Raw genomic sequence first — 15,971 nt, 5'->3', positions numbered from 1 at the left:
ACTTTTTGGTACTATATAGAACCCTCTTTGCTATAAAACAGTTTGTCCAATAACCTAGTGCTCCTCATTTTTTCCATATTTTTCCACTTTTGTTACACACTGAGAAACTGTGGGTAGCACAGTGTACAAAAAAATTTCACTGTCATTTGTGTATACTACTGTAATTCCCTTATGCAAGCTGCAGTAAGCTGTAGATAGTTAGGGAGTGGTTGCAACACTCTCTTTGCCAAAAGTACATTTTTTGTGACCTTAAAAGTCTGGTTTTAGTAATGACATCAAACATCTTGTTTATAAATAAAATTAATTGTGATCTTATTGTTCTTCACTATTTTATCACTTTGTAATTAGTTGGCTAATATGCAAATAGAAGCATTAAAAGGCAATTTGGCAGCCAACACAGTGACAGGAGGAGAAGGCTCATTCTACAGTAAGATTGCTGCTGCTTGCATCTTCGTGCCTCACATCCTGAGTCTCCTTTTTTTCTGAATGGAGCAGATGGATGTTGAGTCCCTTTGAAATACTGGGACAGATGTTGCAGGCAGACAGACTTTCCATTCTGCACACATTTGCATTTTTAAGCGCAGCAACAGCAGCAGCAGCAAGGGAGATTAGTGGGGCATGGTACGGGTGCGGGGTAGGACCCTTTCAGTAAATATGCGTCGTGTTGATTCCGGCATTAAAGGTTCAGAAAATGCAGGCCTAGTTTCGCATAAGCCTAGAGTGTACTAAAAAGGTACATTTTTATACATAAATTATGAAAAAGCTATAGACATGCCTCTGCACGAACGTTCAAATGCATCAGTACCATGGACAGATCATAGAGTCAGCGCGCGCTTCAGCCTTTAAGCCCTGATTTTCCTGCTGTAAACATATCTGAGATCCGAAACAAATCCCCAGACCAGAGGCAAATCGGGCATTGCTCCCACCAGGGCTGCTCGTTAAGCGCGAGGAATCTGCAGCAAACCCAAATCACAATCTTGTTTTATTTCCCCAAGTGCACAAACGAGCGCGCGCGCAGATGGAGCAGCGACCTACTCCTGCATGTCAGGGAGAAGTCTGCCAAAATCACGTGACCACAAGCAGCCTCTTGTTTACAGCAGACAACGGAGTTTCCCTGAAACGCTGCTGAGTCGGGGATTCCTGCACGTCAACGATGCCAATTGTGAAGCTACGACACACAAGGCACAACAACAAGGCAACAGATTAGAAGAGAATGATATGCAATGTGTAGAGCTACATGGGTTTCAGCCTTATGAAAGTGTGTATTTAGCACCATTATGCATTATCAGAAACAAAGGAAGCCTACGTTTCCTTATCACTGGGGTGGTACCATCAAGAGGCCATCTTTTGCACACATTTTAACATGCACCTTTTACCTTTCATATAATTTAAGGTACATAATTGGACATTAATCACCACTCAAGTATTTGCTCAAAAAACTAATTAAAGATATACTAAATGAATCTTTTCATCTGCTAAAGATGCAAAGATGTCCCCTTGATAGTCTCACCCCAGCAACAAGGAAAATAATTTGGTACCTTTATTTCGGAGAGCGAGCCATCATGCTAGCAGCACACACACTGAGAGAGGATGATCCTCAAGGGTCTTCCAGGGTTTGGGTTTTTGACATTCTAAAGATGCTTAGCTTTGCTTAGGACCCTCACTGAAATGAAAACATACTATTGTGGGATTCTGCCTAATAGGGCTCCCTGGAGGTACAAACCATCCCTTCCTGACACACACATAGGCCCACGCTCTCAGAAATAAAAGTGCCAAACTGCAGGCTACTTTTCCTTGTCACAGATGTGGTACCATCAAGGAGACATGTTTTTTTTGTTTTTTTTGTACCATTAGTATGTACTGTATATTTTACCTGGAAACCTTTAAAAAATAATGAATAACTGGACCCTTAGGACCACTATTCTAAAAGTTAATTAGGTAACACTTTCTATGAAGCCCATGCTCATAATGCATTATACACTTATTTATAAGTATTAATTAGTCAGTGTTATGGTTCCATGAATGTATTTAGAAAGATGCAGAATCGTAAGTGCATTCATGGAGTCATAAGACTGACTAATTAATACATATAAATCAGTGTATAATGCTACAGTGCACATTATGAACATGGGTACTGCATCACTTAAGTAATTATAACACTTTAAATGTAACTATAACTGTTATTATAATGAAGTATAGGTCTTGGTATAGGTCTTGATGTGTCGTTATAAATGCATTTATAGAACAGTAATACTTGCTTATAAATAATTATGAATGGGGCTGTAATTCATTATGAGCATGGGCCTCACAAAAAGTGTTACCGTTAGTTAAAGGTACATCACATGCACTTTCCTATGTAACCTTTTATTTCTGAGAGTGTACATCAGGGGCACCAGTACAATTTTTGGGACTGCTGTTATCCTGACATGTGCACTTGGTCCCTGACAATTTTCATTTTTTTCACCAGCCCTGTGTCTACCCCCACAGCCTGTATGATACCCCTGCATACACCCAGGAGAGACAGAGGGAAAGATCTGATTTAATGACCGTCAGCAAAAATACAGGCTACAATTCTCTTCTGTTTACATCTTGCAGAAAGTAATGAGGCTCCTATTGCACTATTTTCCTTCACTCTCTGGTAAATAAGGTACACTTTTCCTTGCTGCTCACTCCTTAAGAGTGCAACTTTAGTACTTCTAGTATATGTCTTTAACCTTTTCCTTGCTGCTCACCCCTTAAGGGTGCACCTTTAGTACCTCTAGTATAAAGGCGCATGTAGATAAAGGTGCATTTTAGATGAATACTGTATCCACGTTTCCAGGTGAAGGATGCATATTAAAGGTAGAAAAGATAGGCTTACCACCACCACCACCACCCCAGTGACAAGGAAAAGTACAGTTTCTTAGGCTACTATATTTATCTTAAGAGTGTGTTTGTAACCTCAGGACATTCTGAGACCTGCTGACGTCACTGTGTTCTTGGTGACGAAATACTACAGGCACTTTTTTAGTTTACCAATCTGCTGTGTTCTTAAAGTTCTCTTTAAATTTACTTAGAGTTTGGAGTTTTGTTTTGTGTGTGTTTGGATTTCGTGGTAGGCTTACTTAGGATGTAGTTTGGTGGTAGTACAGATTAATTAAATATCTTTACCAGATGGGGGGAAAGTATTATGGAAATGGTATAACGCAGTGCTTTGGATCTAACCCCAGGAAGAAACTCTGCATGGCTTTTGGGATTGTGGGGAATTATGCTTCCTATAACAGCAGCCACGGTGCAGTGTTATGAGAGCAGGCACTACTCTGATCCTCCTCCTCCTCTTTCCTCATCTTTCCTCCTCCTCCCCTCGGTGTGTGTGTGTGTGTGTAAAGGAGGAGACTTGCACCGTGGAGCTCCGCTTCCTCCCTCATCTCATCCCCCTCACTGTCGCTCGTTGTGTCTGCAGGCTGTATAGAGGCGCGAGCGCCGCCTCACAAGCCTCACTCATGCGCTCGCTGTCATCGCGGAGGGACCGAGTCCAGTCCACCTGCACCAAGCGATGCTGCTCGACCCGAATCCACCCCGAGCTTTCTCTTCCGCGATCGCGCTCTGTATCCGCGACAGGTTCAAGCCTAGGATGCACTGCACAGCTCTCTGCCACCGTGTTTAATGAAAGTGGAACTGCAAGGCTATAGCATGGTTTCTTTTCACCAAAGGAGCGTGATCTGACAGAGGCTTTAACTTTTTTTTTTCTTTAGGAGCGAAAGCGCATTTGGATCTGATTGTTTTTCTAATCATGCCTGTTCGAAGAGGTCATGTGGCACCACAAAACACATTCCTAGGAATAATAATACGAAAATTCGAGGGACAAAGTGAGTATTGAACTGGGGAACAGAGTGTTCTGTGAAATTTCACAGGAACATCTCAGCATCCGGTCGGTCTGAAAAGTGCATGAGTTGGAAACGGATATCATTTGCCAGTTTTGTTCAAGTAGCTGAGTTTAAATGGAGTTGTACTTAAACATGAGAGATGCTCCACTGCATGCGCACATGCACATTTCTAATACATTAGAGTAGATTGTCTTAAAGCAGGACACAATCAGCCTCAGCCTCAGAGGCAGAAGAAGCGACAGCACCAACACATGCTGTTCTTTTTCTTTTCTTTTTCTTTTCTTTTCATTACCCAGTTAGAAGGAATGTGAGTAACTTTGGTGAAGATAGCTTAGGATTAGGGCGTCATGGTTTTGTGGGTTATGAATAATATCAGTGGGATATAACATGCACGTGCATTTTTAAAAGTGGCTCCTAGTTTGTGACTTCCAGTCTGAAATCAGGATTATAAGCTACTTCTGGAAATGTGTGGAAATATGGAAATATGTGCAGCTTCAAAGGTGGCATGAAACCAGGCTCAGAGTGACCAAGGGGCAACATTTCAGTCTTTGTGTTTTTGTCCTGTCAGTGGTTGGGAAGGACCTGAAATTGAAATGGAGACAATGTACCTTTTGGAAGGGCGATTTCCAATGCAAATAGGCTTGATTTAGACAGAGTTCAATTGCTTAAACACTGCTCTCTTTGTATGCATTTAATTGCTGTATAGGGTAAGTGTGTATTGCAGTTCTCATGATCAGGGGTTTAAGCATATTTGGTAATGTATCTGACCAGGGTCCTGAAATGCACTGAAACCCAGCAAAGCCTCTTCCAGGTTTTATAAGCAGCAAGAGAAAGGAGGCAATAAAGACAGAATCTGTGAGCTAAGCTGGGTTTAATATCTTGAGGAAAGGTACAGGAAAGTGCCAGAGCTCTAGACTCATTTTTTCCCCTTAATTTATTTATTTTTTTACTTTATTATATATATTTTTTTTCATTTGTTCTGCTTATCTATTCTAAAGTAGCTGTGTTTATGTAATGGAAAAGATCTGTACAAACTAGTCAAACTTTGTCCAATAATCATGTAAGGCTAAATACAAATGATTATTGACACTGAATATATTCCAAAAACCGATTTTTTCTCTTCCTGGTACAATCTAACAGGATTGCACAAAAAAAATCTATATTTAAATTTGTGTTCAGCAATTTTTAAAAGGAATACACTTTGGGAACGTTACATTCCGATAGCTATCAATAAAATAATGCGGACCATCATCACTATCACACCAGTTCAATTTACAAAGCTCTCCTTGTTGTTGTTGTTTAGGTGCTCTAACCAGCACATGCGTATGTTTTGGAGGTGTGGCTTTAGAGGCAGCACTGATGGGATGGGCTGCATTTGTTTGAATTTTGAGTTTCAAAATAGCTCCACCAAAATGACTGATTATAAACAAAATACACAACTGAAGTCACAATTGGCATAGTATATTGTGGGTAGTGTCTTGTCATCCTTATCAGTTTTTCTGATTTTCTTAGAATGCATAACGATATCATGTAAGCACAGTTAATATACAATTTCTGATAGATACACAACACAAGAGGAATACCTTTGTGTCTATTGTTGCAGAAGGGTAAAAGAAAGCCCAATCTTGCTGTTTCAAATGAATGAAAGAATGAAAAACATTAAATGTGAGAAGTCATTTGAATTCAAATCGTAATGAGCACACATCAGATTTTAAGAGGTTTACATATAACCACATGGAAATGTCTTTTTTGAAACCACATGATAAAATTCAGAGAAATTGTTTGCATATATATTTGATGCAAAAAATGACCTTTACTTTTATGTCCTCTACAGATAAGAATTTTATCATAGCAAATGCTCGTGTCCAGAACTGCGCAATCATCTACTGTAACGACGGCTTCTGTGAGATGACTGGTTTCTCCCGGCCAGACGTTATGCAGAGGCCCTGCATGTGTGACTTCCTGCATGGGGAGAGAACTAAGCGGCACTCCATTGCCCAAGTAGCCCAGGCTCTGCTGGGCTCTGAAGAACGCAAGGTGGAGATCACTTACCACCGCAAAGATGGTGAGTCTCACCAATTCTGTTTAATTTTGAGAATCTGTGACTCCCTCTTGCCTTCCATGAATGAATATGAATCGGTGCTATGTCTTCTGAAAGGAAGGGCAGATGAGGGAGAGAGAAAGGAATGTCTCACAAGTATGAGCTCTTTCAGTGGTAATGTGGTATCATTACCGAGCACTTTGTATGAAAAAGTGAGAGCCTAGGAGAGAGCCTAACCCTTTTTATATCATCTCTCTCTCTCTTTCTCTCTCTCTCTCTCTCTCTCTCTCTCTGTCTCTCTGCTCCTCTGATTCCATCTCGTAATGCCTCATTTTGTCAGGAGGCTGTTTTCTTACTGATTTGCGCAGTGAGGCGAATATAACTCCAGCTCTAATGGAAGCGGCGTCCATTCTTATGCCAGTAGCTCCTCAGACAAATTCAACCCCAGTCTCCTCTCTCCTTCTGAACACATATATAACAAAACACACACTCGTATCTGCTTTCAGGGCTCTGTGATCAGCAAGCCTCCCCTTTGCAGAATAGGTGTCTGTGGAGTTAGCACATGTGCAACAGTATATTGCTTCTGTTACCAAACTACTGAAATATTGATTAAGCATTGCATATTGTGTTGCAAATGATCTGTAGGGTCTTGGCGTTGATCATAGTAGCACTATATGGCCGCTGATAATGTGAAATTGTTTGAAATTAATCAGATTTGAATTAGTGTCACAAGCTTTCACTAGAGTGTCTCATACTTTGTCACGAAATGTGGCCAAGAGCCACCTTTGTTTATAGAAAAAGGCCATTTGACTGATGACCAGACAGAGACTGGCTTCCTTTTCCCATAGTCAGCTAGCAAAGATGTGAGATTATCTAGTTTTCTTGCCGGCGTTTCAAACTAAACTCTGGGATAACATTTCTTTCTTTAAATCTAGCACCTGATTCTTAAAAGCTAAATCAGCTAAAATGCTCATTTTGTCATTTTTGATCAATTGTTTTCTGGTTAGAAACTGGCACACACATTTGTACATAGAATTATGGTGAGCCAGCCATCAAGAGACTAGAGCTTGTAGTCAGAAAAGTGTACAAATTATGTCAGATGTTTTGTGGTCGACAGACATAGAGCCTGAGGCTGAGAAAAAGAGTTTGAGTTTTTTAAGGGTTCATTGGATGATTAAGGATTCTTAACCTCCTAAACAGGTTGTATTTGGATCCCTTTTCTCATAAACATTTTTAAACCTGTAAGGGGTTCCCAATAGAGGTAACCCAAGAACCCTTTAGGCTTCTCAATGTTCTAAGAGTATAGGGTTGTGGACATTGAAGACATACACAGTTACAGAGATAGCTAGTATCTTTAATAGGTCATTTATATCTGCTCCCTGGGTAGGTTATTCTGAGGTTTAGAGCTGAGGAAATATTTTATTGGAAGAGTGAGAGAGAGAACATTTAACAATAATGTCTGGCTGAGGAATGAAACAGACATTGCACAATAGTGGAGGTATAATCACTGGCTGCGGCAGGTAGAGCAGCTCTCCGGTGAACACTGCAATTTAACAGCACCTAGTGTAGAGGGACGTAAGAGGAAAAAAAGCTTGTCCTTTGTTATAGTGCTATTACAGAATCTTTCTAAGACATAACTGCAACAGAGAGTTACATGTGGCTAACAAGGCATCAAGTATTTGACCATATTTGAGTAATGGAGATCAATTGAGAGTGCATTACTGCTGGATAGCTTGCATTGCCTATTCATAAAGATGTGAATTATGAATAAGGGGGTTCGGTAATCCAATTTCAGACTTGAGACAGTGCAATGAAGACGGACAGGCCTGAGTATATAGCGCATAATATTTGTGGCAGTGAATCGACAGACAGATAGATGGAAACGGTAGCAGTTCACACTTCAGGTTTGGGAACGGTCACTGTTGGGCTAAATATCCTAAGAGCAGGTTGGCTCTAAATTGTACTGTACATTCTATTATCTGAGGGAATAGCGCAGGGGGTATCTTTGCTGACTCATCGCTACAGGGTTCCTGGTTCGATCCTGAGCTCGGGTTGCTGTCTGTGTATAGTTTCTTATTGTTCTGTGTGGGTTTCCTCTAGGTTCTCTGGTTTCCCCCCACCTCCCAAACATACCAGTAGGTGGATTAGCCATGCTAAATTGTCCCTAGGTTTGGAGTGTGTGTGTGCGTATGAAGCCCCATGAGGGACTAGCATCCTGTCCAGGGTGTATTCCCACTTCAATCCAAGTGTTCTGGATCCAATTTGAGTAAAGGAATATAGTTTTTGGCAGCAGATGCAGAGGATTTTTTTTAGAAGGAGGGTTCCAGAGGAAAAGCCTGTATACCAATTTCTCCTCTCTCGCTTTGTGAGCTGGAAATCACCCATGGCCTCTGAACACTATTTTAATGAGGATACAAATAGCCAACTGCAAATCGATTTTGTAATTCCTTCATCACGGAGACTAAATCAATGGGTCACTGCAGGCTCCTTGTCTCTTACTATAAAGCCCTTGCACACTCGAGTGATAAGGCAAGCTTGTGATACACTCCCAGTCTTCCTGGGTCTGTCCTGGTGTGCTGTTCACGCTAGCAAGCTGTCACGACCCTGCGATGAGAGATAGAAGCAGTATTTGTTTAGCTGTCCCAGGGCATGGGTTGGGGGAAGGAAGATGTTTGTGTGTAATTGGCTCCAGTGACAACTCGGTGCTGTACAGCATATGGAGATGTCAGCTCCTCAGCTGCCTTAATTGACTCGTTACACCTGCAGGCCTTGACACAGCTTCTCATGAGCCTGAGAAAAATCTATTGCAAAAATAATGATTCTTTTTCCACTATTTTTTTTTTCTTTAAATAGAATGTTTCCATCATTACCGAGCTTTGCTGCTGTACACTGTTTCCTTATCGCACATCCTTTCTGTTGTACAAATGTTTTTCATAGAAAATTCCACTTTTTCTTCAGGATTTTCTTGCTTGCCGGATGTCATTCTGAAGTACTCCGTGTGCTCTCCTGCCCATCTTGGGTGTGATGAGAGAGAGAAAGACATGCTGTTGCAATTGTTGCTGAAGTCACACTGAATTAACTCAGTCCTGCAAACGTGCATGCAGATGTGACATGCTGTCATTCACCAGAGCTGGCACTGAGACGCTCCGCACTGCCAACACTGCACTGCTGTTCTCTCATGCTTAGACTTCAGTACATGACCGTGAACAACCGGGGTGACTGTCAATCTTCTGCCACCATAAATGAAATGTGGGCTGTTTTAACGTCAAACAAAGAGTCACTTAAGAAGAATAGGTCTTCCATCTCAGTGGTTACCTGTACTGACAGGGAGATTCTTCAGACATTTTTATTTTAGACTGCAGTCTCTAGAAATGTTGCTGAATTAAGGGTTCTTTAATCAAAACGCTGCCAGGAGGTGCAATATGTTAGGATCGTCACTGATGAATTATAGCTTCAGAAAGAAAAGCGAGATAGAGGTGGGAGACAGTCAAGCATAACGTATGACTGAAAGTGTAAAGGAGATGGAAAGACAAGGAAAGGCAGAGAAAGAGTACGGAGGAGCAAAAACGGACAGAGACGGTGAGAGAAAGGGATATTGATGATTCTCTTGAGTTGTAATGGCCTCATTGATCTTGCTTGATACACTGAATTCTGACACTGAGAGAGAGAAGGACCTACAGCATGAGCGCAACTGGGGAGAGTAGACAAATCAGTCCATCTCTTTTACTCTTCTGCTAGACGCGCTGAAGCACACTGGAAGTTGTGTAACATCCACTTTCCACATGAAGCATTTGATCTCATGAAGTCACCTAATGCATCTGTCACACTACTGTTAATAATCATTTTGACATCAATGGTGTTTCTCATTACTAATTCATGCATTTTCTTGCAGTGGCTTTTAGTTGATGAGTTGCATAGCTCTTTGGCATTTGTAGGAGTAGCTGCATCACAAGTAATGTAATAATACATAATGCCTTCTAAAAGCGGAAGATGACACCAGCACTGTGTGTGTGTGTTGCACGCGTGTAGGAACTAAAAGGATAATGGGCTGGTAACAGGCGTGCTGCTGCAGGGAACTGATGATGGACAAATGACATGTGGTGAGCAAAGGTGCAGGGTTTCACAAGCCTTCATTTCTGGAGCTCCAGACCCACAGGACCAGTCTCCATTCTCCACCACAAGTTAATGGTTCTGAGGCAGTTATGGGGGTTTATGAGGGAATAATGAGTTATGGAGCTTCAGTACAGTAGGTGTGCTTTCTGAGAGCTGGATGGTTGCTTCTGAAAGGACAGCATTAATTATTTATGCAGTGATGCCTCTTTGGTTACTTCTGCTGCCATTGTAAAACAATGGTGTATTTGGTTTGGCCATTGGGTAAGCATGTTTAGGGGTGAAGTCAGACTGGCAGAGGAGTGAAGGTGGCGTGCGTGGGATTTAAAAAAATCACAGAACCTTTACGGATACTCTTGCAAGGATATTTTAGATGGTTGTGTCTGATTTTTAAAAATATTTTCTGTAGATTGAAAAATAAATTATTGATGGGTGATGTCTGTTTTGTAGGTGGAACATTGCTGGTTTGTAATCCATAGATGGATATGTGGTTTGTAGATGGTAGGTGGTTGGGTTGTACTCGCTCCCAATGTTCCCAGGATAGGATCTAAATCCACTGCGATGCTTACTGGGAAAAAGAGGTTACTGAAGGTGAATAAATGCATGATGATTAGTTGGTAGTGTATATATGGATGATTGGTTAGTCGTCCATAGAAGGATGATGATTAGTTAGTAGGTTTGTAGGTGGATGGTGTTTGATTAATAGTCTGTAGATAGCCAATAGCTATTCTGTAGATGGAAGATAGGTATTCTGTATGATGGCTGTTTTGTAGATAGATGATGGTTGGTTAGTAGTCTGTAAAGTGATGATGGTTGTTTTAATTTGAAATAGTTACGAGTAGTCTGTATATATGAAAGTTGATTTATAGTCTTCGGTTAGATGGAGTGTTGAGGCAGTTGCTCCAAATTTAGATAAACAGCTGCTGTCTCACACACTGGTATAGCAGCTGGTGATGCGTGAAGGTGTTGTGTCTGATCTTTATTTTATCTCATTGATGCCTGACAAGCAGTTGCTACAAATAGTCTGTGGGGTCAGCAATGTTAGTCAGCACATATTTGGTGAGTATGAATTTTGGGTCCCTTGACAGTTTGAACTGGGCCCCTACTTGCACAAGTGCACATTTTCTTGGACAATTTAGTCCCTAGGGTCCCCTTAGACCTCAAGTCTACTCGGCATTCTTGGTATCATCCCCTCCCTCTTCACCCCATCTACAACCCTGCTTGCCTCTATTATTTCGCCTGTCAATCCACAACACCCCTTTTTGCACTAGCATTTAAGCATTCTAGCCTAGGCTACATGTGAGCATTGGGGGGTGTGGCCTTAGAGGGAATGTTCAACAGAGGAGCTGACTTTTTGGTTTCAAAATGGCAAGATTCTCCTACCTTTCAGCAAACCTACTGACTTTAAATATTGGAGCTGTGAAATACAATTTGCAGTGCTTTTCTTTATCTAAGTCTAAATGTGTTTTGAACGGGTAATTAGTTATGCCAGCATTTTTGTGTCATTGACATAAACCAGAATTTCAATGAAATTTCAGAACTGCAGATTTTCCCCCTTTGATCTCTAGTTGAGATTCATCATACCTTCTCCATCATCAGCAGTTCTAACGGAGCCCTCAAACAGCTCTGCATGAATGGCAGATGGGAGAAGTAGTAGCTCATCAAGGGCATATGTCTGTCCAAAACATCACCATACCGGTGAATATGAAACAGAGCTGGTCAGCTCACGGGCACCCTCTTGAAAGCCATCCAGAGGCATCCTGGCCATCTGTTGTACCGTGCTGCCAGGGCTAACACCCATCCCTTTCTTTTCTTTTACTTCTCACTGATTGGACTGAAAGCAGCAGTGAATGGACCATTAATCTGTCTCACATGCACCAGTGAGTTTGATTTAGGGCATGAAATAGCATCTACTGAGATTTAGAAACTAAAACATCTATTGGATCTACTAGAAAAAAAAACAGCTTTGTTCTTCTCAAAACACAATCTATTATTGCTCACAGTAGGAAACACCACTAATGAAGGTTTGGCCCAATGCACTTTGTCCTGCTGTCTGCATATTAAACTCTGAGCATGGCGGTGCTTTGCCACTAGCCAGTCAGTAGTCCATGCAGTGACTTCAAGTGAGACTGATTAAAAATGAAAGTAGGCTATAGGGCCTGGCTAGCAGCACTCTAGTAAGACTAGAGGGAGCCACATGGCTATTAGGCCACAAAAGATTTAGCCTTTTCCTTCCTTCTCCTGCTTGACTAAGCCACGATTGGTCCATTCCCAGAATGGTTTTGTGTACTATATCCACCAAAACATCCATGTAATGCCAACCCTGTCAGAATGGATCAGACAGACATACATGACTACACGTCTTCCTTGAGCCTACTGAAGGTTTCTGCACCTGCTCATATTGTATTTACATATGATTTGCAAACATAATGAAGAAATATTTTTTTAGAAAGAAGGTTTAGGTATTGATTTCACATTCATCAGTGGAATGAGGTAGACGGAGGACCTTACAGTGTTTTCTGGTTTGCTTTTGTCTAATTGATAAACATTTGCTTTTTAATAACATTGAGATTTAATCTTTTGGTTACATTTGGTCCTGTTTCCTACCAGTGTGACTCAGCTGTTATTGGGATTAGTGAGCTTTTTGAGGCATTTGAAAATGAACTACTCAGACCTTTAAGGTGCAGACAGTCCTTGACGTTTTGCATGTAGCCATGGCTTTGTGAACTGTTCTGTATTTGCATTGTATTATGATTATAGTGCATTATCTCCATAGTGAACACTGGTTTAAAATGACCATCTGCTAGAGATTAAGTTAGTGTACTCTTTCAATCTGAGTGCACTCATAAAATCCATTCATTCTGAATTCAACTGCCTAGAACAAAGACTATCTACACAGTCTTCTTTGTCTTTATTTCCCTTTGCGGATGCGAGATTAAAATGTTCCGTTTAAATTGAATTACACATAAGAGCATATAGCTGTGATCATTTGCCAGAGTCATTATACTCTGATGGCTTCTCTGGTGACTGAAATGTCTTTCTGTGTGGTGGAGAGTCAAATGGAGACCCGTCGTTCGGCTCCATCATGACTTAACATAGCCTCTCCTGAAGGCACAGCTACAATGGGGCTATTTTTAGCCCTAATGCTTTCAAATGCCTGTGAGTCTCATAGCAAATGAAATGCAATCTTTTTTTTTTTTCCCCCTGAGGTCGAAAATCAATCATTAATGTTTGAGGAAAATGGCAAAGGCTTTTTCAGGATATTAGTCAAAATTATAGTAAGCTAATCCTGATGTATAGTGAACACCTTTATTTATTAATTTATTTTAAATAAATATGTGATCTTGTTGTTTTCTGTGGAAATTACCCTGGCACCTTATAATGATTTGATTTGTACATTAATTAGGCTATACCTAAAATAACAGAGGTGACGAGAGTATAAATGAGATCATAACACATTTTAATGCTCTGTCCAGAATCTATTATAACACCCTTGACTGTAATGAAACGGATTTGACTACTATTCAAGTCTGCACATGCCCTGTCTATGTGGTCTTAATAATTCCCTATTGTTTTGTTGAGAGTAGTCAGTGACTTTTTATGCTGTGTCGATTTGAAATTATTTTTCAAAAGGGAGTAATCTACTATGCAATACCTCCACAAAATATCTTTATGACAAATAATAAATCTTTACACATTAGGCTATGTAAATGAAAAGTAGGACAGATAGAGGTACATCTTATTGTGACCCCTTTCCTTGAATTTCTTTGCTGAGCTCATTAATCTGAGGCTTGTGTGTAATGACTATGAGCTGAATACTGGCCTCTGAGTGATCCATAGTGAGCCTCTATCTCCGGGGCTGAGAATGAATTTCATGGGTGAGAATATCTATTCACAGAGTTGTCAGTGCTGAGGCTCACAGCATTGTCAATGCAATCTTCTTTAGACAGTCACATTTCTCTAACTGTGATGTCTAACATTAAAAGGAAACAACACTGATTTAATCAAGAAAATCATTTTCTTGAATATATTAGAACATACCTGTCCAGTCTTGCTGAAATGAACAAACACAGTGCTTGAAGTGGGATAAGTAAGTGTCAGTACTCACATTTTCCACATGTTGGTATAAACAACTAAAATTAGTTACTACTTCTAGCAATTCACAAGTAATGTTGAAGCTCTGTAGTGAATAAGACACTAAGCTGCCAGTGAAAACCATATATTACTTTGTAGACAGAATTCAAGAGACAAACTATAGTACACTATAGTATACAAACTATAGTTTATAGTACCATTAGTGCATCAGTATGGCAGGTCTGCATTGAGGGAGAATTGAGGGGGAAAAAGACAAGGTAGGAAAAAGGATAGCTAATGATACATAAACACAGAGGCATTTGACGTAGATGTTATTGTGTGCTAGTTGAATAAAGGTTTGAATAACTTTTAACTGTGAGCCAGTAAAATTAGTTTTGGTGTCTAACCAAAAACCTGTTCCTAGCAAGATAACAGGTCCAGCTGAGCCAGTGTGTAGTCATAGTTAAAGCGGAGTACTGGCAGCTTATGAGAAGTGATGCCTTGCTACTACTTACTTGCTACCATTGACACAAGTACTAGAGGTTGCTGACCTGTAACAAATTGTATAATTTCACTTTTTTGCAATTGTATAATAGCATTTTTGGAAGGAGTCTCCAGTGTCAGTTTGTAATGCTCAGAAGTAAAGCTGTTCCTTTAAGTTTTTTTGACGCAGGAAAGACTGAAGGTATTGCAGTTTCCTAGTAATATGATAAGCTGCAACTTCAAGAGAGACTGGTTAGGAAACGACAGAGAATGAATGTTTATAGCTGGTATAATGTAAGTGATCGCAGGAACCAACTCAGATGTTCGCAGATGTTCCACAACATGTAACTATAAACAGGTTAAAAAGTATGACGTATCATTTTGAAAACGAATAAAAAATTATTAGCATGTGGTATATGAGGAATAAAACACTTCAGTATGTGCTCTTATAGGAAAAAATCAACTTCACGGTGGTACTGGCATCACATCATGTTTTATTTCTTACTTAAGAAATCATTAAGTATTTAGAATTTAAATATTAACAAATGTTTATTCATGACACTTGCTCATGTGTGCAAACAATACTATTGGATCAAGTCAAGTGGGTTTATTGTCATTTCAACCATATACAGCTAGTTAGTACACAGTGAAATGAAACAACGTTCCTCCAGGACCATGGTGCTACATACAACAACACAGAACTACAACAGACTACACATTTCTACATAAAGTGCATGTGCAAACAGCACAAAACAGGACAATAGGCACAGTAAGATACAGTGCAGCGCTCACTAGTACACAGTTCTAGTAAGTAAGTGAATCAGATATGATAGTAGTGCAAAAGTAATAAAAACAGTATAATAAGTTGCTGTAAATGTAAATAGAACAAACTATGACACAGTATTCAGCAGATAAGCTTATAATATACATGGACATAGCAGTTATTGGGGTAGCAGCCAGGTAGAGAGTATAAGTAGTGACAAAAAAAATTATATACAATATTTTGGGATGGTGTTCAGTTGAGTGTGTGTGTGTGTGTGGTCAGTCCAGTCTCATCAGTACATCAGCACTTGCTGATGTAGCTGGTCACTGATGCTGTGTATTCCTCCAAGTTGGTGAAGTCGCCGTCAGTTGCCGTTAATGTGCTCAAAACAGCCCTGAAGAGCAGAGATGGCTCCTGCTGGCCAGGATTTCACCTGCTTCAGAACGGTTTTGGAGCATTCTGAATTAGGATTTTCTTATTACTAAGAACAAAAGTTATTCCAGCTTTGAAAATGAACAAGTGTTTAACAAGTAGTTAAGTGGCCTGATCACTTCTTTGATAATTTACTTAGTGAAAGCCAGACACTTGATGGCTTCATGGCCAGCTTTGGTTTAATTATTGATGGTGGAAATAG

The 15,971-nt window shown here is 40.3% G+C and overlaps 1 protein-coding gene across 2 annotated transcripts in view; it reads left to right on the top strand.

The window, feature by feature from the left end:
• The first annotated feature begins 3,355 nt into the window (after positions 1 to 3,355).
• LOC113526240 (potassium voltage-gated channel subfamily H member 7) overlaps positions 3,356 to 15,971 on the top strand; it is a 64,630-nt gene continuing 52,014 nt past the window's right edge. For both annotated transcript variants that reach the window (XM_026913110.3, XM_026913109.3), the window contains exons 1-2: positions 3,356 to 3,848; positions 5,701 to 5,931. In XM_026913110.3, the coding sequence (XP_026768911.1) occupies positions 3,773 to 3,848; positions 5,701 to 5,931 (307 nt within the window). In that variant the 5' untranslated portion in view covers positions 3,356 to 3,772. The remainder of the gene's footprint in view (positions 3,849 to 5,700; positions 5,932 to 15,971) is intronic.

Source organism: Pangasianodon hypophthalmus, chromosome 5 (genome assembly GCF_027358585.1).
Source record: "Pangasianodon hypophthalmus isolate fPanHyp1 chromosome 5, fPanHyp1.pri, whole genome shotgun sequence".
NCBI classification, from domain to species: Eukaryota; Metazoa; Chordata; class Actinopteri; order Siluriformes; family Pangasiidae; genus Pangasianodon; species Pangasianodon hypophthalmus.
The sequence above is the reverse complement of the archived record's forward strand: the minus strand, read 5'-3'. Positions and strand labels throughout refer to the sequence as shown.